We start from the raw sequence: 22,050 nt of genomic DNA, 5'->3' as shown, positions 1-22,050 counted from the left end.
GAGCACATCCTCCCTGTGCTCTCTCTCCCCAGCCCTCCTTCCAGACGGCTCAGCCCCACCCACCCTGAAGCGGGCAGGTGGCACCAGCTCCGTGGCTCAGGACCGGGTCTCCAACAGAGCTGGGGGCAGGAGTCACTCACTCAAGCCCCATTCTCGCTGGCCCCTCTGGGTGGCTCAGCACTGGCACTAGCTCCCTGTCCTGCCAGGCGGCGGCTACCCACGGCTGGGCCTCACTGGACAGTGTGGCTCTTCAGGGCTGAGAACCGGCCCCAGTGAGCCCACCTGCCTTGGGCCTTTACCACTCTGGGCCCAGCCCCACAATGGAGGCTGCTTAGTTGCCTCCCACCTCAGAGAGTGGTCAAGCCTTCCTCAAGCTCAGAAACCATCCCGTGCCCCCTCCCCACCCGTCACGCAGACCCCCTAACACTGACTCTGGACAAGAGCCCCAGCAGAGCGACCCCCGCCACCCTGAAGCCCCTAGGCGAGCAGCACGCACCTCAATGCAGACGGCATACGGCTCCAGGCCCCGGAGGCTGCTCTTGTCGAAGGGATCGAAGGCCTCATCCCGCATGGTACTCGGCTGCAGTACGTAGCCGCAGCGGCCACCCGCCATGAACAGGGCCTGGTTCATCTGCATCGGCTTGTCTGGAAGAGCCGGGTTACAGCGGACTCCCGCCCAACACCCCACAGGGCGGCCCCCCCCTCGCCCCACAGAGCAGCGCCTCACCTGGGGTCTGGAAGTTGAGGGCCACGAGCTGACTGCCGCAGATCCACATGGGCAAGGGGTCGTAATTGGAGGAGTCCAGCCGCTGGCCCTTGGGGTAGATGCGGGAGAGCTGCAGCCGGTTGTACTGGAGGAATTTCTTGCCTTTGGCCTTGTTCACGTATTTCTCAGCCTTGGTTTCCGGAAAGGACGACATGTCCCGGTAGCAGGCACGTTCTGTGCCAATCTCTGGGCCAGACAGGGAGAATGCTGACAGAGCCCACCCCCCCGGCAGCTCCCCCAACCCCCATATAAAGGGACGGAGTGCTCCTCCCTCTTCCTCCGGCCGGCGAGGGCCCCCAAACCCACCCCGCTGGGGCCGCGGCCCTTACTCTCTTCATCGAAGGGAACAGGCCGACAGTAGACAACCAGCTCGGAGAGCTCCAGGGCGATCTTCTTCCTGCGCTCCATCATCTTCCCCTCTGTGAGCTGGTGACACACGCAGCCTGTAGCCCCCGGCCGGCAGAAGGGTGCCCCCACAGCACAGATGTTCCCCGAGCCCTTCCCTGTCCCCTGCCTCTTCCAGACCCTACTGGACGGTAACCAAGAGACCTCTGTCCTCATGCCCCACCTCAGAACCATCCTTCCTCTTCCCTGCCTTAAAGGGCACACGTGCCCTCCACCACTCTCAGAGGGTGGGATCCTCACCACCACCCATGCCTCTGGGACCCCTCTGGGACCGCTCAGGGTCTGGGGCAGGCTGCGCGCTCCAGCGATGCTGCCTGGGTACTCCTGTCCTCGCCGCCCCCCCACCAGAGGCCCACTTTCTTCGATCTGGGGCTCCTACATTCATAGTCTTAATTTCCTCTTTCGGCCCAGACCCCAGAATCCATCCCCCTAACCAGCATGTCTGCCAGTAAAATCTCAGCACCTTCCATACACTGAGGGACTCAAAGGTCCCCGTTCTCCAAAGCAGCCACAGACCTGTGGCCTTCTAGCCTTCTCTCCCACACCGACCACTGGGGAAACAGCCGTCCCCTTAACCCTGACCAGTACTTTCCTCTCCGTCACCCCAGTCTCAGAAGAGGCCACCTCCTCCCCGCTGGGTCCTCCAGCAGTCGGCACGCGAGACTGCCCTGGCTCTGGCCCCGTGGAGATGCACTCCCTTTGCCACACCCCACTGCCCACGGCCCCCCAACCCTGGCCACCACACTGCCATGGTTCCTTGTTGTGGCACTAGGGCCATCTGCTGCTGCCAAAACCAAGGGGCACTCTCAGGTTCTTATCATGCCTGTTGGTACCTCCACAGCCCCCAAGACATCGGACTCCACCCACCCCGGCCGGCTGCATCTAGCTGCTCCCCCTGCCAGCGAAGCCCTTTTCCCATACCCCACCGCCCATTCTTCCTGCCTCCAGCCCAGGACTTCTCTGGCCTCCACGCTACCTTGTCCAAGTGCCCACCAGGCAGAGCCAAGGGGTGTCCTACGGCCATGTCCAGCTCCGACAGCCACAGGGCTGGCTCCGTGGGTCTCCCACGGCCCCCGCCTAGAGCGGGGCCCGATGCCGCAGGCCTCACCCCCCAAGAGGCTCACAGGCTGCCAACGCACCCCCTGCATCCCCCCAGAGGTGCCTCACCCTGGCATCTGCCGTCTGGGCCACTTCTCGGATCTTCTTCACCCAGTCCTGCAGCTCCTCCTGCGAGTCGGCAGCGACATCCAAGGACCAGTGCGCCACCGAAGCCATGCTGATGGAGAAGACGAAGAGCCGGTTGTTCTTGCCTTCAGGACGGATGGCTGGGGGAGCAAGAACAGAGCTGGCAAGATGCTTCTGCGTCCCCCGCACCACAGCCCAGGCACGGGGCTCCCTAGGCTCCGAGTCCCCTCACCACCTGTCCTCCCCACACACCATGAGGCGGACAAGGCTGCTGGGCCAGGCCCATGTGACAGCAGAGGACCACAGGGCTCCGAGCAAAGTCCCTGCTGGTAGAGGCGGGCTGGGGCTCAAACCCCCGTCTGTTCCCCCTGGGTCCCCTGTCCCACCCCGGGACCCTGCCTGGGAGGACAGTGGAGGTCCACGAGCCGTCTGCGTCTCCCATAGTGCCTGGCTCCGGTGAGCACGCGGGGCTCAAAGCTGGAGATGAAGACAGGAGCCCGGGGCATCAAGGGAGACTCCAAGCACAGGGAGAGCTCTGAGGGAACGCAGCCTCTGGCTTCTTCCCTCGGCATGTGCCCACAGCCACAAAGGAGAGCCTGACCCTAAGGAACGGTGGGCTGGAAAGCGGGTTAGGGGCTCACCAATCTGACAAGCCGGCACATCCAAGACCCCCCGGAGCAAGTCTCCCAGGGGGCTGTTCTCGTCCAAGTGCTGTGGAGAGCAAAGCCCACAGGTGCGTCAGCATGTCCGCTGTACACATGCATGGATGGGGGGGTCCCGTGTGCACGCAACAAGCACACCCCACAAGCACACACATGACAACACAAACAGCACATGTGTCCTGGAAACTGTGGCCCCTCAGGGCTGCAAGTGGACTGCAAGTGACAGTGGCTGTGTCACTGTGTGTGACTGACATGTCCCCCCTGCATGGCTCTGCACTCACCTCCCTCTCAGGCTCCAGGGCTGCGGGGCTGACCATCTCCTCCACATAGTTTGACGGGAACCACAGCTGCTTCTTCCCCCCGTAGTCTCCCCGCCACCTGTGGGAGCAACATGGCACGGACCTCAGCAACCACCCCTGACTTCCACAGGAGGGGAGTCCTTGCCAAGGCCCCCCACGGGAGCCAGCGACAGCCAGCCCACGGGCGTGTCCGCCCCACCACCCCACCCCCGGATCCACGGCTGTGGCTCCGGGCACCAGGCTCACCAGCCGCCGTCCTGCTTCTCCACGTTCTGGATGATGGCATTCTTCGTGAACGTCAGCTCGTCCTCCCTCTGGGCCTTGTAGTCAAAGAGGGCCTTGACGGCGCACTGCAGGGGGGCAGCAGTGAGAGCAAGCTGTCCTCACCTGCCTCCTGACCTGGAGCCACCTGCCCAGCTCCAGTCCTCACCACTGGACCTACAGGAGACTCCAGGACAGATGTGACGGAGGACAGTCCCAGGGCCTCTACCACGGAGACTCCTGAAGTCCAGGTGGACTCCTGCAAGCCCCACAACCTGGACCCCAGCGAGAACCTTCCATCTGTCCCCAGGAATCAGGGCTGGCAGGCTAGGCGGAAAGTGTGTGGGGGTGCCTCCCCTGGGACCTGAAAGCCTACGGGCATGGCTGGGACCCCATCAGTCCTCATCTGGAAAACAGAAGAAAAGAACCTCCTTCCCAGGCTCCCTGGCTGCTGAGGGAAGGGGCTGAGAAATAGGGCACAACTCTCCCTTACCCCTTAGAGAAAAGAGCAGAAAGAGGAAGATGCTCTCTGACAGATCTTCATAAGGTGAGGGACTGAGGAGCAAAGAAAAAAGTTTTCTGGCCAGTGTGGCCTGCCCCTGCCCTGCTGCCACCCAGGAGGAAACGGGAGTTACCCTGGGGAACAATCTGGAAGGGTCAGTGCGGACCCCCAGGGACAAGGTCTGGGAGGGGGTCAGCCCAGGGAGAGCTGTGGTCATACACAAACCACACATCTCACAACCTCTCAGGCCTCGGAAAACCACAAGCACCACTTCTCCACAACGACCACAGATGGGCCCCTGAGCACAGAAATGCAAGCCCTCAGCCACTGGGGACCCCCCGCCTCCGCACTTCCTGTACCAGAGGCCTGATGCTATACCTTGAAAGTTGGCATAGGATTCGCCTCCACGTAGAAGCCAGGGTTGCGTCCCTCATACAGGGCTCCATAGTCAGGCTCCTGCAAACGGGACCAAATGGGATAGGTTAACACCCAGAGAGAACAGTGGTTACCGGCTGCCCCAGACCCCTCGATCGGTGCAGCAGGCCCACGTGTCCTGCTGCACAAGGCCAAGTCTGCCCCTTCCCTGGCGTCGGGTCCACCAGCATCTCAGACCTCAATGGGTGTGGCCTGGCCCTCCCTACTCTCCACTTTCTTACCCTTGAAACCCTCCCCACGATTCTGAAACCTCTCTGTTCCTGAAGGCCCAAACTGCTGCGGAGCTGTCTGCAGCAGGCTCCCGCAGGTGCCCTGCCCTCAACTATGTAGCCCAGGGGCTCCCTCCCTCCCTCCGGGTGTCCCCGCCCCAGTCCCGCCAATCCACCAGTCCAGCCCCAGGCCCCGGTGGGTGCAGACCCTTCCCTGGACACCTGTGCCCACTGATGACAAGTCTCAAGGGGACCTCCCGTCCTAGATGCCTTCCTTCTGTCCAATGCCATGGTCCCAGGCCTTGGTCCCAGGTCCTGGCCCCTAGGCCATCTGTGCAGCCTTCTGCCTCACTGTCTTACCCGGGTGTCTCTTCCCTCCATAGCCGCCCTTCTGTAGCCTACTCTCCCCTCTGCCCCCGCGACAGTCTAGTCCAAGCCCAGCCGGCGAAGCCTCAGGCCTTGGGCCTACTGCTCCCTGTGTGAGTTCCAGGACCTCCTCACCCCAGAACTTAGCTCGCAGCCCCTAACCTCTTCCCCTAACGCGTGCCATTCCTGGCAGCCACACCCGCGCAGAGGACACATCTCCCAGGACACTGTCCTGGCACCTATGCCATGGCCCCCAGCTGGGCAGAGTGACCTGTCCAGGAGCTCGCACAGCCAGACTGTCCCATGAGCACCCAGCAGCTAGCCCAGGGTCCCTGCCTGCCACGATGCCCCCAGCCCCAGGCCCTCACAGCAGTGCCGATCTTCTCCAGCGCCTCCTCGTTGATGGGGTAGCGCAGCTTCATTTTGCGGTACAGTGGGTGCTTCTCGTAGTAGCTGATCAGGTCCACAAGGCTGTCAAACTCCGAGTTGCCCAGCATCACCGTCTGACCCTCCTGCTGGACACGGCAATGCTTGATCTTGCCCTCGGCCCTGAACAGAACGGTCACGTGGGGTCAGGGAAGCCCAGATCCAGGCATGGCCCCACACCACCTAGAGCACCCCAGGCCACGCCCCTCACCGGAAGGAGATGGCGTAGGAGTTGGGTTCGTTCCGTTTTCTCACCAGGAAGGCCCCGTCCCGGGGGACACGCATCAGCATGTGCTCGGCCTGAGCTCTGGTCAGGCTGGCGTGGTACCACCTGAGGACAGGCCCGAGTCAATCCCTGGCCTCCCCGACTTCGGTCCCCCCACCAGCCCTCAGCCACCAGGCCCTCCCTCACTCTTTGCTCTCGTGGGCATTGGTCTGCGGGACAGGCTCTGAGAGGCGCATCTCAAATTCATTGCAGCGCAGGGGCACCTGCTGGTAGTGCGTGATGAGGTCATAGAGTGAGTCAAAGACCAAGTTGTCTGTCAAGAAGAACTTGGGGGCCCCAGCGTCCTGGCGGGAGTGGATCCGGCAGTGCTGGACTTTCCCGTTCCTCCTGCGGGAAGACATGGAGGCGGTGAAGCAGGTGTGGCCCAGAAACCATGCTCCAGCCCAAGTGAGGCGCCCGAGGTACTCAGCGGCTGGGCAGACCCGCAGAGGGGCTTCAAAGCACCCAGAAAAGTATGTGTGTGAGGAGATCACGCTCCATGTGAGAGCCTGTAACAGAGACCAACACCAGACAGCGGTGGTCTTGGCAGGGGGGCACAACAGAGTGCAGCACACGCGCTGGGACTGGGTTACCAGAAGGAGAGGGTGTAGTCGCCCACGAAGGTCTCGCTCTCCCGCACAAGGAAGGAGCCGTCAGGGGCCCCGGTCTCGATGCAGTACTCGGTGAGCAGGCGCTCGGCGATGTGCCGTCCGTCCCGGCCCGCGCCAAGCTTCCCATGGAACCACTTCTCACTGGAGTGCAGCTCCGTGCTGCCACTGGCCTGCGGGGGGAGGGCGACAGCAAAGACACTCGGTGACTCTGACCCCAGCCCAGCCCCCAGCCCTGGGCTGGCCCCTCACCTCCTTGGGCTCCTCCTCATCCTCATTGCCCTGGTCACTGCTGGTCTCCTCGGAGTAGTAGATCTTGCTGCTGGTCAGAACGAAGTAGTGCGGGTACCACTCCTGGGAGAGAGCAGAGCGGGGCCCATGAACGAGGCCGCCTCCCACCAGGCCCCCACGCTCAGCCCGGCCTGGCACTCACATGGTTCACGGGGTCCTCCAGGTAGAGGATGCCGTTCTTGATGGAGTTGCTGATGTCGTTCTCGGAGTACATCACCGACGTGGGCACCTCTTCATAAGCGCTGCCCTCTGCCAGCTTCTTGTGCTGTGGGAGCAGCGGGACATGCAGCGCCAGCCCAGTCCGAGCCCCCGCCTCTCACCCAGGCTGAGGCCGCCGGCTGAGCCACGGCCTGGGAGAGGCGTGCGGAAGGGTGGGGCGCCCCCAGCGCTACCTTGATGAGGATCTTCCTCTTGAGCTGGTTGGGTGAGGGGAGCCCGTCTGCAGCGATGTCCACGGGCTTGGTAAGGAGGGTGTCCCCAAGCACCTTCTTGAAGTACTGTGCCATGTTTCTCTGCTGGGCAATGCTGCAGTGGTCCTCGATGGACAGGATGACCGGGTACCTGCAGGGTAGGGAACCAGTGCAGTGACGGAGACCTTACAGTTCTGAGCGGTCAACACCCAGTCCAAACAGCTGCTCAGAAAAGGTGTTAGGAAGCAAGGGTCCGTGTCTAGAGGGCAGCTAGCCAGAGAAGAGCTTCGTTCCTCCCCAGCCCCTGGAAGGAAGCACGTGGGGCGTACGGGTTGAGCTTTAGTTTGTTCCATGAAAGGGGCGCAGAGGAGGCAGGAAGCAGGAGGGCTGCGGAAGGACGGCTCAAGCAAGCGGCAGGAGGGGAGGCCAAGAAGGACAAAGAGAAAAAACAGGGAGTGGGGACAGCACTGGAGGGGACCCTCCGTCATAGGAGGGAGCCGTAGCCCCGCTGACCCCCACCCCCACTCACTCTGAGGCCACGAAGGCATGCTCCTTGATGGTGTGCAGAACATCTGAGAACTTAATCTTGGTGGTAAGGGTGTGTCCGTGGTAAATGACCGGCATCCCGTCTGGGCCATCCCAGCAGTCCACTGCGCAGGAACATGACCACGGTCAGGAGGGCAGGGCCCCCCAACCTACCCCCCCACCCCGGCCCCCACGCACACTCAATGCAGCGACAGCCCATTCGCAGGCAGCGGGCGTAGGCTTCTAGGGAGGACTCGCTGGAGAACTGGTCCCCGGTCAGGTACCTGCACAGGGAAGGAAAGGCAGGGGTGGTGAGTGCCTCCCTCCGAAGCCCGGGCCAGGGGGGCGGGCGTGCCAATGGAGCCACTCACGTGTTGTGGGAGGAGGAGATCCAGTAGTGGGAGAGAGGGTTGTTCATGGTGTCCGGGCACACGGCATCCAGCTGCGAGTTCCACACACTGTTCTCTTTGGAGAACAGGAAGGTGACAAACTGCCCGGAACAGGAAGGAAAGACCAGAGTGAGCCACTACCCCAGACCCCTGGCTTGGCTGTGGTGGGAAGGAGAGGACGCTCAGTGTCTGTCACTGAGGTGGACAAGGTGGTGGACAAGGTGGACGGCGGGGAGGAACAAGGTGGCAGCCCTAAGGAGAATCTGGCTCCTGGGACCCAGGTGGGGTTCCGGTCAGTGCCCCCCATTCTGATGTATGGGGTGTGAGAGTCAGGGCTCACCTCGTCCAGGAAGAAGTATGGCTCTTCAATTTCCCGCAAGGGGTCTCGAAGGAAGCTGAGCATGAACTCCTGCACCTGAAGCCGGTCAACAGCCCACAGCTCCTGGTGGGGGAGGGGGGCGCATGAGAGGCTACCAGCGACGAGCCCAGCCCCCCGCAGCCAGGAACCCTGGCCCAGCCCCACCCAGCCGTACCCCCTGGTACTCGAGGAGGAACTGCTGGAACTCGGGAAGGGATACTCGACAGAGCTCCGGCCGCTCCCCCGCCCTGTGGGAGAGAAGGGAAGCACCTGGCAGCCCGGTGGCTGGTGCAGCCCCCAGACAACGAGGGCCCCCTGGAAGGCAGAGCCCAGCTCCCAGCCAGCACAGATGACCAAGAGGGTCCAGCATGGCTTACCCCTTCCCACTGCCTCCCACCTGTACCAGGAGTCGCCAGGGGAGAGAGGAAGGAGGCCCCGGGGAGAACCCCACCGCCCCACTTCAAACCAAACCTCAGGGCACTGGCTTCCAAGAAGGGGAGGTCCATCTGCAGGAGACAGAAGCTGGTCAGAGCGAGAGCCCCTGGGAGGCCACATGGGAAAAGGGCTTTCAGGAAGAAAGGCTGGGGCAACAGACAGGGGTGGGCGGGCCTCAAGAGAAGAGCTGGAGAAATGGCACCGGAAAGCCCTCCAGCAGGGCGGCAGGGCTGAGGCAAGCAGGGCTGGGGCTGGGGCGGGAGAGCAGGGGCAGGGGCCACGGGAGGGCAGGTGGCTCATGCACCGTCTTCTGGGCGCTGTACATGAGGCTGCGGTACAGCTGAGCAAACTGCCCGTAGGTGATGTCACTGCTGCGCTGCTCCAGGTCCTACGTGGCACAGGGCAGGACTCCGGTCAGGCCTACGGCCAGGGGCTCCCAGGCTCCCTCACTGCCAGCGGGTGGCCCAGGATGTGCTTACCGTCAGACGCTCTCGGAGGAAGCGCATGTTGGGGACCCGGTAGTTGACCTGGGACAGCATGTTCTTCAGGTCCTTGGCTGATATACTGAGGAAACAGGGACATTCCCAGGGGCCTCACCCAACCTCTCCTGACCGCTGACTTGTCGGCTGAGTCCAGCTGGGACTCAGTCCCTCTGGGCTGGACAGATAAGCACTACTCCTGGCACCTGGAGTCCTGAGGGGGCTAAATCAGAACACTTGGGGTGACCAAAGGAAGTCCCCTCCTTTCTCTAGGGCTCAGTTTCCTCATCTGGGCAAAGAAAAAGGCCATGATTCTGCCAAGAAAGGAGTGAACAGGCTCAGTGAAGTGGGTCAGGCATGGGGGAGGAGAGCCAGTCTTTAGGTCTCAGTGGTCAAGCCTGTCTGTACCTCTGGCCCCCCGACAATCCTAGGGGCTGTTGGCTCACCCAGACACAGGAGGCAGCCTTGCCCTGTGAGCCTCCAGGCCCCGCACAGCTCACTCACATACTCACTGGGGGCGACTCCACAGGGAGTCCTGACCCGCTACCCTAGAATGCTGGGAGTGTGTGTCTCAGCATCCAGCATGGGGTGGGGGTCTGAGGGGGCTGGTAGCCAGAGGGGATCCTGCTTGACAAAATACCACTGCTGGCGACTGGGCACTCCCCCGGCGTCTGACAGGGAAGTCTGCCCAGGATGTGGGACTAGGGGACCCTGCCTGGCGAAAGGCTGGAAAAGATGGGGGACAGGGAAGCCTTCGCTCCTGGAGGCTGGTGTCAGGGAGGCGACACCTCTTCCTCCTGCCCGAGAGCCTGGCAGACATCACCAACACTCCCTTCCAGAATTCAGTCTTGTACCACATGGCCCTGGCCGCTACTGGCAAGTATGCTTCAGCAGGTGCTGCTTCTGCCCGTGCCAGCTCACCTGACCCCCAGGTGCCCAGAAGCAAGGCGCTCAGGGTCCTTGCTCTGCAGGTTAGGAAACTCTAGCCGCTGCCTTCGGCTCAGGTCATGATCTCAGGGTCCTGGGATCGGGTCCCGCATCGGGCTCTCTGCTTGGCAGGGAGCCTGCTTCCTCCTCTCTCTCTCTCTGCCTGCCTCTCCATCTACTTATGATTTCTCTCTGTCAAATAAATAAATAAAATCTTTAAAAAAAAAAAAAAAAGGAAACTCTGCATCACCGAACTCTCTCTCAACTCTCCGCTATTATCCGTTCCGCCAAAACACGGGTCTCGACCCTGCTGCCCTCTCCGCCGCCGCGCCCTTCTCCGCTCTCCTGCACAGCTGCGCCTGAGGGAGCCATCCGTGCTCCCTTTCCTTCCCTGAACACCGCTCTCTGCTCCTCAAGGTCACCAACACCCTCTGTGCTGTCAAGTCCATACCTGGCGAGGCCTGGCACAGCTCACCAACCCCTCCTCCCCAGGCTTCCAAAACCCCACCCTCCCAAGTTTTTCTCTTCCCTCACAAGCCGCTCCTTCCCCTGGCTATCTCCTCCTCGCCTCCCTGATCCCCAGTGACCGAGTGGCCTGGGGTCACGGCCCCCTTCCCTGCTCTTGCTACGTCTATCAGGTGATCTCCAGCCTCATGGCCTAGGGAAGAACATCTCTATGCTCCCGCGGCAACATCTCCCGCCCCAACTTCTCCCTTAAACTCATTCTACCCACCTGCCAATGCAACATCTCTACCTGGACGTCTAAGGGTATCATAAAACTGAATATGGCCCAAATGCATCCCTAAGCTCCCCCAAATTTGCTTTTCCCATGGCCTTCCCCATCTTAGTCAATGGCAACGCCACCTTTCCAGGTTCTCCAGCCACAAAGCTTAACTGTTACCTCAGACTCCTCTCTTCCTCTTGCACACTAAAATCAATGTTCGGAAGTTTTACTGGACTCTTACCTTCAAAACACAGTAGAGTCCAAATCCGACCATGTGCTACCGCCCTCCACCCCGAGCCACGACCTCTCATCTCGCATCCAGAACGCTGAAGCAGCTCCCTGCCCAAGCTGGCCAGCTCTGCCCCGTCCTGGGCTCTCCAGCCGCAGCCGGCAGTCTGGTGCAACCGAAGTCAGGTCACGGGATGCTTCCTTTCAAAACCCTCCGTGGTTTTCTAGCTCTATCACAGCAACAGTCAGAAACCCTCACCATGAACTGATCTTTGTCCCCCATCTCTCCCCGGCCCCCCTGGCTGTCATACAGTGGCCTCAAAGCTGTGAGCTTCAAGGCACTCCCTCACGCACTAAGGCCACCACCGCCTGCTCCGCAGGACACCCAGCACCAGTCTGCACCAAGGCCCTCAGAGGACTTTCTGCAGGATGTTACCTGTGCCAGAATGCTTGCCTGCCCCTCAGCCCTCCTAGACATAGGCCCCCTGAGTCCTCTGGTTCTCCGGAGAGCTGATCAGGGCTTGGCTACTGTTCTGGCTGCCACAACCCACAGGCAGAGCTAGAGCCACACCCCGGTACCTACCGATCCTCACGGTTCCGATCCACGGAGTAGAACTGCTTCCGCAGCCACCTGGAGGGAGAGGAGCCTAAAGTGAGAGGCACTTCTCCAGCCAGACTAGGTCCAGGGAGGTCAGCAGGCGGTGTCTGTGCACACAAAGGCCTGTGTCCTTGCTGCTGCTCCCTAGAACCTTTTCTCTTACGTCACAGGCTGCTCCTTCCCCTGGCTAGTTCATGGGGAGCTATGCTGGGGGTGGGGGTGCAGGGTCCTCACCTCTCGATCTGCAGAGGCGTGGCCGCCTGCAGGGTGTCCTCCATCAGCCACGTTAAACCCTTGACCCACATGTTCACTTCATCCTCAGATGTAGCTGTGATCAAGGGGCAGGGAGGTGAGCTGGGAACACGCACTCCGCGCTGAGCCTGGAGCCAGTGCCTATCTGCCCGGAGCTAGCCCCGACCCCCTCCAGCCCGGTGACGCCTACCCTGCAGGCTCAGGGTCTTCAGGCGGAACTCCATTCCGTACAGGATGACAAAGCAGTGTGACTGGTCTGGTCGGAAAGCAGGGTCCTCTTGGTAGCGATCAAAATCCCGTGACGTCTTCCCTGGGCGGATCTCCTTGATTTCCCGAATGTCAACTAGGAGGGTAAAGAGACCAAGGTCAGGCTGGGGTCTCTGAGTCAGTGCTGAAATGAAGGCAGCCTGGTTTCCTCACGCCCCCTCAGCGAGGGACCACAAAGAGAGACACCTCATCAAGGGGCAGAGCCAAGAATACTACTCACAGGCCTACTGGGTGACACCAGAGAGGGAGTCCGAGTCTGAGGACAGACCTCTGCTAGAAGCGGAGCTGTCTGGGGGAGCAGGGAGCCCCAGCCTCTGTACCTTCCCTTGCTGAGAATGTAGGCAGGTCACTCTGACCTGGAGAAAAGCTGGAGTCTAGAGAGAGAACTGGGGAGGGCTGAAGGCTCTTCTGTGAGGATGATTTCCTGACACAAAGTATACGAACCAAATTGTAAAGTCCCAGGTTAGGGTGAGGCAGACCCAAGTGTGTCTCAGGACCCGTGGGAAGAATGAGGGGTCAAGCTCGGAGAACTGACACATCCCTGAATGGCCCACCACCCCAAAGACATCCCCAAGCAAGTCTCAGCAAGAGGCCTCGTCTCCCAAGGCAGCAGCTATCCAAAGGGATGTTACCCACCCTGGCTGTCCAAGGCAGACGACCTGCCTTGGCCACTAACATGGGAGATGACACTGAGTGACTCATTTAACTTCTAGTCTCACTTTTACCAAATATAAAGTCGAGGGCTTGACTGAATTTCTCTAGAAGGCAGGGTGGTAGAAAAAACATGCGTGGACTCTGGGACCAGACTGCCTGCAGCAGAATCCCAGCTCTACCTTCCGTTAGCTGTGTGACCTCGGCAGTGACTGCTCTGATCCCACTCCTTCATATGTGAATGCGGGTAACAGTAACAGTGAGGGTGCTGGGAAGATCCAAAGTCCTAAAAGTCAAAAGTGCCCAGCACCATATATGGCACACGGGAGCTCATTCGATGCAGGTTCCCTCCCTCCGCTGCCTCACCAAAGTCCGCTAGGGGCACAGGTTCTAACCAGGCTAGGAGAGGGCCCCAGCAGTGCACAGCACAGGGAAGGGCTACACCAGCCACACGTCCACACGATCCCCCCGTGCTGGGTGGGATCCTTGATTGGGGGGCTGGGGGTGGGGGACAACGGACTTTCCAAGTCAGATAATGAGACAGATTTAGGGAGGAGCTGTCCAAGCAGAAGAAGCCTGGCTGAGTAACCAGAGAGGACTCTCCCTGAGCACCGCCTTGGCACCAGAGCCCCTTCTAGTGCTCTCAACCCAGACTCGCCCGGAAGATCTGGAGCCAGGAGCAGCCCCAGCAAGTTGCCAGCTTGTGTCTGTCCCAGAGCCCTCCCAGTCCAAACTGTGCACCACCCAGGCCACACTGTCCCAAAGGGCCCAAATCCCTAGGCTCTCTTCCTACCCCTTCCAAGCCACAGCTGTGCCCCATCTGTCCCACCTCAAACAGAGGCACTGCTTCTAGCCCAACCCCGGCTCTCCACCACAGCATTACGGGTTTTAACTGGACCCTGTTCTCCCTGCTCCGTGTGCCTTCATCAAACCCTCAGGCCTGGGCCTCTCATTGAAGAAGCCCTGCCTGCCCGGCCAGCAGCCCTGCCCCCACCCTCCTCACCAAGGAGCCACTCTTCTGAAGTTTTCAGAATCCTTCTAACACCGTTCTGATTCCTCCTGTGGTTGCTCACTAGGGAGAACATGTTCCTTCTGTGGCCTTTTCAAGGCCCTTCCTGATGAGGCTCAGTGATCTATTCCCAGCTTCTCCCCTCACATCTTCTCTGCTCCATCTAAACTAAGCTGGAGGGGTGCCTGGGTGGCTCAGTGGGTTAAGCCTCTGCTTTCGGCTCAGGTCAGGATCCCAGGGCCCTGGGATCGAGCCCCACATCGGGCTCTTTGCTCAGCAGGGAGCCTGCTCCCCCCCCCCCCGCCTGCCTCTCTGCCTACTTGTGATCTCTCTCTGTCAAATAAATGAATAAAACCTTTAAAAGAGGGGCGCCTGGGTGGCTCAGTGGTTAAGCCGCTGCCTTCGGCTCAGGTCATGATCTCAGGGTCCTGGGATCGAGTCCCGCATCGGGCTCTCTGCTCAGCAGGGAGCCTGCTTCCTCCTCTCTCTCTCTGCCTGCCTCTCTGCCTACTTGTGATTTCTCTCTGTCAAATAAATAAATAAAATCTTAAAAAAAAAAAAAATACCTTTAAAAGAAATAGGCCGGACCAAGAGCAAGAGCAGTCAGTGCTTCCTGCCCCCCCATTTCATCCGGGCCCCTAGGGTGGACTGTCTACCTCCCAGGCTCCATTCTCTCCCACCAAAGACCCAACTCAAAGCGGCCTCCTGCGGTAATCATGCCCTTGACTCCTCATGACCCCACGTGAGACGCGTCATCTCCGCCCAGGCCAGGCAGAGCCCAGGCAATACTTGCTGGAAGACTGAAGGAGCAAACGAGAAAAGGAGGCACCCAGGTTGGGGGAGGGGCCACAGAATGGCAGTGGCATTTAAAAAACGAGTTACACTCGGGTAGAAACAAGGAGGGTCGGGGAAACTGACTCACAAAAACCCAGCCTGAGAAGACAGTCTCCAAGGACGGAAGGAGGAGCTGAGCAGGGGAAATGCCCAGATCAGAAACTGCAGCATAACCACAAAGCCTGCCCTTGAAGACAGAAGCCCGTATGCTTTTCCGGCACAGAGCTGCTGTCATCCCACACCTCGCGCACAGGCACACCGCCTCACAGACACAGATGCGTGCAGGCCAGGGTCTCAGGGCTCAGTGCCCGCCAGCGTGAGAGCAGCCCATGACGTGGCAGCTGCTTGGCAGGCAGCTGGAGGGTCAGTTCAAAGCCTGAGGCCGGATATGTGTAGCCCTGTGTGCGCGCGCGCAGACACACACACACACACACACACACACACACACACACACACTCCACCAGCAGGACCCAGGAGAACCTCTGGCCTGCCCTGTGCTCCTGGGCACATTCCCACGGAGACCAGGCTGGAGGCCGACTGGGCTCCTGCCCAACACAGGAACCACACAGGCACGGAGCAGCTCCAGGCCCGGCGTCCAAGCTTCCCAAGCTCTGGCTTGGCCACACCTGGTCCCTTGTACCCCACGCCACCAGAAGGAAGTGCCAGCCTGGGGCTGATGCCCTCCAAGCGCATCACGCCAACGGGAGGCTGAAGGGACAGGACGCCAGCGTGCGACGCCCTACCACGTTCTTAGACATCCTGTCCTGTGCCACCTCCCTGCCCCACTTCCATCCTCCTCGTCCGGGAGGCAGACACAGAAGGGTCCTTTTTGCTGAGAGAGCCAGGGCCAGTCCCCCAGGGACTGCCATCAGGGGAGGAGACTCCCTGGGACAGGCATGGCCTCTGCCCTAGCTGGGGGCAGGGGGAGGCCGAGCCACCCCAGCTGTCTGGGTCAGAACTGCAGTGGGACAGGAAGGGCAGGGACAGACACCCTCCCAGGACCTGGGAGCTTCGGGAGGAGAGGAGAACTGCTCAGAAGAGCAGGAGACTAGCACCCTGTTCCCAGAGACCCATGACCCAGCACTCATCCCCCACTCAGACCATGGGAAAACAACATTCAAGGAACACTGGGGAAAAGAAAAGCCAGGGTACTGAGAGTTCCTTGCTAGGCTGGAGACACACGAGTGAGACAGGGGAACTCTCTGAGGGAAAGGCCAGGATCCCATAGCCAGGGGGCCAGGCCAGCCTCCCGTGTAGCAGAAGGGTGCAGGCCTTCACCAATGACAAAGGTCCATCTTCAAGCTTGCTCCAACCTGAGAGGGCCTGGGGTTCCATCAGCAAGCATGGTATGTTCATCCTCCAAGGACCAGGTCCCCAAGGCACATGCTTCAGGAATGGCATGTGTACCACCACACCACATATGGCTGTAGCAGACAGCGACAAGATAAACTGCCTGGGCATTTAATCACCCACATGCTCTCATGAAGATACAGAAACCACCAGTCCTCCTCAAGGAGCTCTGGGGTAATGAGGGACTACCCATGCTGGGTCAGGGACTGGCATCACAGGCCAGCTCTGAGAACTGAGGACGTTCTGATTGCCAGACTGCCTGGTGCCCTGGGCAGAAGCCTGGGGGTTCTGGTGGCAACCTGCCCTCTCTTGCTCCTTCAGGAAGCCTGCCCTGACCATCCCCCTTCCTAAAGGCTGCCCATGCCTAGCAGAGGAGAACCACGCAAGTCTTAAATCCCAGCTGTGCAGCCCTAGGCAGGCCCTTACTCTTTTGGCCTCTGTTTCCCCATTAGTACAGTAAGGTCCTTGTCAGGAACCAATGATCCCACTGATATCTGAAGGAGACTGACCCCCGGCCTGTGTGCCTAGTGCATCAGCTCAAGGCCCAGAGAAGCCAGCAGCAGGGGAGAGAAATGCAGCCAACTGCCAGGGCTTTGCTGGGGTTGGGCCCAAACCTAGGAGAGGTAAAGTTAGGCTGTAGCTGCCTCAGCCCACAGGAAAGAATCCAAGCAGCCATTTCTCTGGCTCAAAAAGGGGTCTTGCAGGGATGGGGCACCATGAAGGCTTGGGGCTCCTGAGGCCAGAGTTCAGATCAGTGCCTGCAGCTGTGCTCTAAGCCAGAGGTGGCTTCCTGAGTCTACAGCACCCAACCTGCACACTCACCACGTGTTGGCGGCACGTGCACCCCACCACCTCACAGAGGATGCATATCAGAATGGGAGACCCAACAGACTGAAGTCACCAAGATCAATTCTCAAATCCTGTTTGCAAGCATATAGATGGGCCTTGCTGGCAGGTGAGGGATAAAGCAAAGCTTTTCATTAGGGGTGGGACAGCCATTAACCGTTCACATGTGAACAGCCAACTACATAAAAACATTCACATGCAAGAGTCAAGCCTGGCCTGCCTTGACCACCCCCAACCCTGGACTGGTTTCTGTTTTGACTTTTATGCAGAAGAAAACATGCGTGTTGCCTGGTGGCGGGGGCTGGCCCTAAGCATTGAGGCAGAATGCCACAAGACCGAATCGGCAAAACCAGAGCCTGCAGGACCAGGCAAGGAAATCCTCCCTTGTCTCCTGTCTTGGTCCAGGGACAGATTCCTTGCCAGAGACCATGAGACTAGAGATCAGCACTTACTCAAAGCACAGAGCCTGGGTCCGTCAGGCCTGGAAAGCAACTGCCTTCAGGGTGGAAGAGCGGTGGTGGCTGCTTTCCCTTTAAGAGCCTCAGTTTGCTTATCTGGGTCACACAACTCATCCCAAGCACTTTGGGAGGCCGGCATCTAGACAGCAGCAAAAAGTAGTGTTGCTGCTCTCAGGGCCAGATCAGAGCTTGCCTTTACAGGAAAGTAGGTCCCCAAGCCAGGGACAACACCTACTCCCCTGGGTGAGGAGAGGGTGCCATGAACGGGACAAGCTCAATGGCAGGCAGCCAGCCTACAGTCTGGGAAGGGACTGAAGACAATGACCCTAGAGGACTTGTCTGTGCAAGGTTCTTCTGAGGGTAGGGCTGCTTCTGGTCTTAGAATCCTGCCCCCCACCCGCTCCCAGACATCAAGCTGAGCCACAAGTGCCCCACCAGTCATCCCCCTGCCCAGTGCATCAAGACAGCCGTGGCAGGGAGGTGCAGAGAGGCAGCATTCCTGGACACCAGGCAGAGTCCCCAGGGAAGAGAAATGCAGAGAGCGGGGGCAGGGCACCAAGCCTTTTCCAGGGTATCTTGATGAGTCCAGCTCCTGAGAGCTAGCCAATCCTGCCCCAGAGCAGACTTCACTCTGACCATGGCAGGCCCTGGAAGGGACAGAAGGGAGCCCACCATCCAATCTAAGATTCTAAATTAGACCCAAGCTTCTGAGTCAGGAACAAGTGCTGCCAGTGAGGTCACCTTCCAAATAGCCCTACACAGACAGAGGTCCTGCAAACCTACTGGCCAATTAACTACCCATCAGACAAGGGGGGTGTACAGAGAGGAACGAGGAGCACCAAGCACCGGCAAGGCAGGTGGGAGGCACAGCCCCACCTCTGAGCCTCATTTCCCTTATCCGCAAAAGAGGATCACCACTCCTGGCCCTTCTTCACTGAGTAACTGTGAGATGTCAAGAGACACTGAAGCGATCTCATCAGAAAGAGACAGGAGGGCATACTGAAAATTAACCTCCCCACAAATGATGAACATAGAGCCAAGAACACCGCCACCAGCACAACAAAAAACCAGAAGGCATATATCACAAATTTCTGGGCCTGAAACATGCTTTCACTGAACTATTTTTCTTTTCTTTTTTAAAAAATTTTTAAAGACGATTTTATTTATTTATTTGACAGAGAGATCACAAGTAGGCAGAGAGGCAGGCAAAGAGAGAGGGGGAAGCAGGCTCCTCACTGAGCAGAGAGCTCGATGCAATCCCAGGACCCTGAGACCATGACCTGAGCCAAAGGCAGAGGCTTTAGCCCACTGAGCCACCCAGGTGCCCCTGAACTATTTTTCTTAAGAAGATCATTCTTCCTGGGGCGCCTGGGTGGCTTAGTGGGTTGGGCCTCTGCCTTCAGCTCAGGTCATGATCTCGGAGTCCTGGGATCGAGCCCCACATTGGGCTCTCTGCTCAGCAGGAAGCCTGCTTCCCCCTCTGCCTCTCTGCCTACTTGTGATCTGTCTGTCGAATGAATAAATAAAATCTTAAAAAAAAAAAAAAGAGCATTCTTCCTTTTACAAAGTACATAAACTAACTGATGTAAACTGTAGAAGTTACCCAAAGAGAAATACATGCACCTACATTTTGCAACTTAAAAAAATTTCAACTCATGGTAAACATGAAGAGTCTTGTTTTTTAATCTGGAGAGCTTGAAAGAGGTAAGTGAAGGTTACCTGGCCTGCACAGGTCTTTCCCCTCTGGGGGTTTTCATTACCCTGAACTCATGGGATGTGAACCCCCAGATCCCCTCCAGGACTGGCTGTCCAGCCCTGTATGGGCACTGGGGGAAGGTGGGGAAAGCCCAGCCCTCTCCAGAAGGCCAAGTCCAATCCAGGCTATGAGCTGCAAGGACCTCAGGATATCAGCTCTCAGCCCATGCCCCTCCCTCCAAGCCTCTGCACGGGCCAGGCTGGTGGCGTAGCCAGTGTTCCACACTGTTGTCACATTCTAGTGCTTCCAGGGATCTAGATCACTGGCCTGTGAGCTAGCTCCTGAAGGCAGAAGCTATGTTCAATTCTTCTATCCGTTCCCCAAATTCAGGTCCTAGGAAGGCCTCAAAATGTATACAGAGTGCTAAAGAGCAGGAATGAACACACAAGTTAGATTCCAGAGTTCATTATCTAACAAAGATAGCAAAGGCCACAGATGCTCAAAGATGGTATCAGGGATGGCTTCCTGGAAGAGGTGCTGCAGTCGACAAAGGCTGAGGAGCTACAACAAATAAGCAAATACAGAAGTTGATGAGGTTTACTAAGGGGACAGAAAAAAGAAGGACCAGTTACCGCTGCGGCATAGGGGTGAGGGCATGGCCTCTCTGGGGGTCAGGGCAATCTGGGAACATTGGGAAGTCCCTGCACAAAGGTTCCTGCAACTGGTGGGAACCATGGGAAGTTCATGGAAGTCTGAGGAGTAGAAAAGGCAGGGCTCCCTGAGCACCCTGTCCTGCTTGGCTCTAAGTCAAGGCCACCAAGAGATTCAGAAAGCGAGGCCCAGGGATCAAGAAAGGTGTGCAAATCTTACCCCAAATGGGGCACATGGCTCCTTTGGTAGATCATGTGACTCCTGATTTGGGAGTTATGAGTTTGAGCCCCATGTTGGGTATAGGGATTACTTAAAAATAAAATCTTACTAAAAACAAAAACCAAAAAACCCCCACAAACTTCCCCCTAAATGCTCTCATTATAACCCGCTCCAAACCCAGCGGGGAATAAACAAATGGGCCATTCCCGGCTGCGCCCACCCCTCAAGTCAGCCACCTTTCATCACCCTCCAAGGACTACACACCCAGGGCAAGGGAGCACGAATGGAGCTGAGCCTTCTCCCTCAAAGGATGCCGACACGGAGAAAGGAAGCCACAAGGGAAATGCTCTGTGGCCAATTCCTGGCCCTCTCCCCTGCCACCCTTACACACAGGTTCCTGCACGATGCCCCAAGGGTAGGGTAGGCACTGCACCCCAGAGTCCCCTTCAGAGGGAGCCAAAGACCAAGGGGCTCTGCAACCCCAGAGTAGCTGTACCAACTGAAAGATACAGCTTTTAAAGAGTCGTCAGACCTCTGAAGGGAAAGATGGAGGTGACCCAAGGGGAAGAAAGGACAGAACCTGGGCACAGGCGGGAAGAGAACCTAACGCAGCTGGAATGAGGGGCACTGGACCGGCTAGCAGTTTCCGTGCTGCGCGAGACCTCTGGAAGGAGTGAGAGACCCCTCCTCCCCCGCCTTCCATTCCCCTCTCTATTCTGAGACTATGAACTCCCCCCTCCTATCTTCCAACAGAAGCCGCCAGAAGCAGCTCCCAGATCTCACCAGAGAGGAAATCAAAAGCAGAGGGGTCGGAGCTGTCTACCTCCATTTTACAGACAAGCTTGGAGCCTGGGAGACCTGGGGTCCGAGGGCCATGTGACACAGAAAAGGTGAGAATGGGGCTTTTCTCCTTCCCATGCCAATGTAGCAGCAGGGGAGAGAGGCCACAGCCCCTTCCCAGGGTCCTGGCTGAATCCTGGGAGTCCAGGGTGTACCAGGGCAGAGCTCAGCATCTGCTTCTGGCTGGGGTTTCATCAGTCACTGCTCCCTAAACACCTGACCGAGAAGAGCAGCCAGGCCTGACTGGGCATCTGGCCCTCTCCCACCTTGATAAACAGGAAAAGGCCATTCAGACAGCTGCATGGAGGTCTGCAGGGTCCTCCTACACAGGACCTTGAACCCGTATGTACTAACTGCTTCAGGTTACAGCTGTAAAGGATTGTTGCCAGCACATGAATCATCTAGATTCTAGATGACTCTCCTCTTTGGAGCAATGAGAAAATGGAGGCTCCAGAGGGTTTTGTCAGGATCACACAGTGGTTCATGGCAGAACTGGGACCCTCTGCCTGGCCCCAGAGCCTTCCCACCACCCAGGCAGGCAGTCCTCCTGCCTAGGACACTAGACCAACCCCACCCATTTCAGAGGTGGGATCAGCCCGCTCAGGCCCCAAAGGAAGGAAGGGAAAGAGGCCCCACCCAGAGAACTCAAAGCTGGGAGAGAACTGAGCGGTTGCCCCTTGACGCTAGTTCATTCATTCCATCATCTAATCAAACACGTATGGGACACCTATCTCCTCAGTGTCGGGCCCTGGGTTGAGTCCTGGGTAAACAGAGATCAATAAGGCCCTTGAGTTCCTGCCCTTCAGAAAAGCCCCGGCTGGTGGAGGAAACAGATGGGGAAGTAGATAACCATGAGGTCGTGCAAAGATGGAACAAAAGGGAGATGTCTGCGGTGCTGGGAGCACAGAGAAAGTGAGAAGCGCTCTTTGGGATTTCTCAGATTGCTCTGCAGAAGGCAGGTCTGGAGGGTCATGTCAGGCACAGGGGATCGTGGAAGCCAAGGCACCAATGGAGCAGTTTTATTGCTGGCGGGGGAGGCATTCAGTTTCACGGTAGAGGGGTAAGGACGCTGGGCCCACAACGGGCCTTTCCCACACTAGTACAGTATGGACAAGGGCTTGCCCCAGCTTTGCTGCCCAGGCCCAATAACTCCCCAGGAAGTTCATGGGTCAGCCCCCAGGGCATAGGTCCTCTGCACTCTGCCTCCACTGAAGGCTGATGCTG

General features: G+C 58.7%; 1 protein-coding gene across 2 annotated transcripts in view; it reads right to left on the bottom strand.

Annotated features, from left to right (window-relative positions):
• PLCG1 (phospholipase C gamma 1) overlaps positions 1-22,050 on the bottom strand; it is a 36,768-nt gene that overhangs the window by 2,704 nt on the left and 12,014 nt on the right. For both annotated transcript variants that reach the window (XM_045084200.1, XM_045084199.1), the window contains exons 3-28: positions 12,196-12,348; positions 11,988-12,081; positions 11,739-11,786; positions 9,277-9,361; positions 9,102-9,185; positions 8,834-8,868; positions 8,538-8,610; positions 8,345-8,446; positions 7,987-8,105; positions 7,814-7,899; positions 7,620-7,740; positions 7,073-7,241; positions 6,823-6,945; positions 6,642-6,743; positions 6,375-6,562; positions 5,929-6,129; positions 5,728-5,847; positions 5,459-5,639; positions 4,459-4,536; positions 3,564-3,667; positions 3,300-3,396; positions 2,998-3,067; positions 2,339-2,496; positions 1,096-1,192; positions 728-952; positions 497-645 (exon numbers count right to left, since the gene is read on the bottom strand). In XM_045084200.1, the coding sequence (XP_044940135.1) occupies positions 497-645; positions 728-952; positions 1,096-1,192; positions 2,339-2,496; positions 2,998-3,067; positions 3,300-3,396; positions 3,564-3,667; positions 4,459-4,536; positions 5,459-5,639; positions 5,728-5,847; positions 5,929-6,129; positions 6,375-6,562; positions 6,642-6,743; positions 6,823-6,945; positions 7,073-7,241; positions 7,620-7,740; positions 7,814-7,899; positions 7,987-8,105; positions 8,345-8,446; positions 8,538-8,610; positions 8,834-8,868; positions 9,102-9,185; positions 9,277-9,361; positions 11,739-11,786; positions 11,988-12,081; positions 12,196-12,348 (3,062 nt within the window). The remainder of the gene's footprint in view (positions 1-496; positions 646-727; positions 953-1,095; positions 1,193-2,338; positions 2,497-2,997; positions 3,068-3,299; positions 3,397-3,563; positions 3,668-4,458; positions 4,537-5,458; positions 5,640-5,727; positions 5,848-5,928; positions 6,130-6,374; positions 6,563-6,641; positions 6,744-6,822; positions 6,946-7,072; positions 7,242-7,619; positions 7,741-7,813; positions 7,900-7,986; positions 8,106-8,344; positions 8,447-8,537; positions 8,611-8,833; positions 8,869-9,101; positions 9,186-9,276; positions 9,362-11,738; positions 11,787-11,987; positions 12,082-12,195; positions 12,349-22,050) is intronic.

This window comes from Mustela putorius, unplaced genomic scaffold (assembly GCF_011764305.1).
Source record: "Mustela putorius furo isolate JIRA1106 unplaced genomic scaffold, ASM1176430v1.1 tig00000743_pilon_pilon_pilon, whole genome shotgun sequence".
Lineage (NCBI taxonomy): Eukaryota > Metazoa > Chordata > Mammalia > Carnivora > Mustelidae > Mustela > Mustela putorius.
Note: the sequence above shows the minus strand (reverse complement) of the source record. Positions and strands in the feature narration are given on the sequence as shown.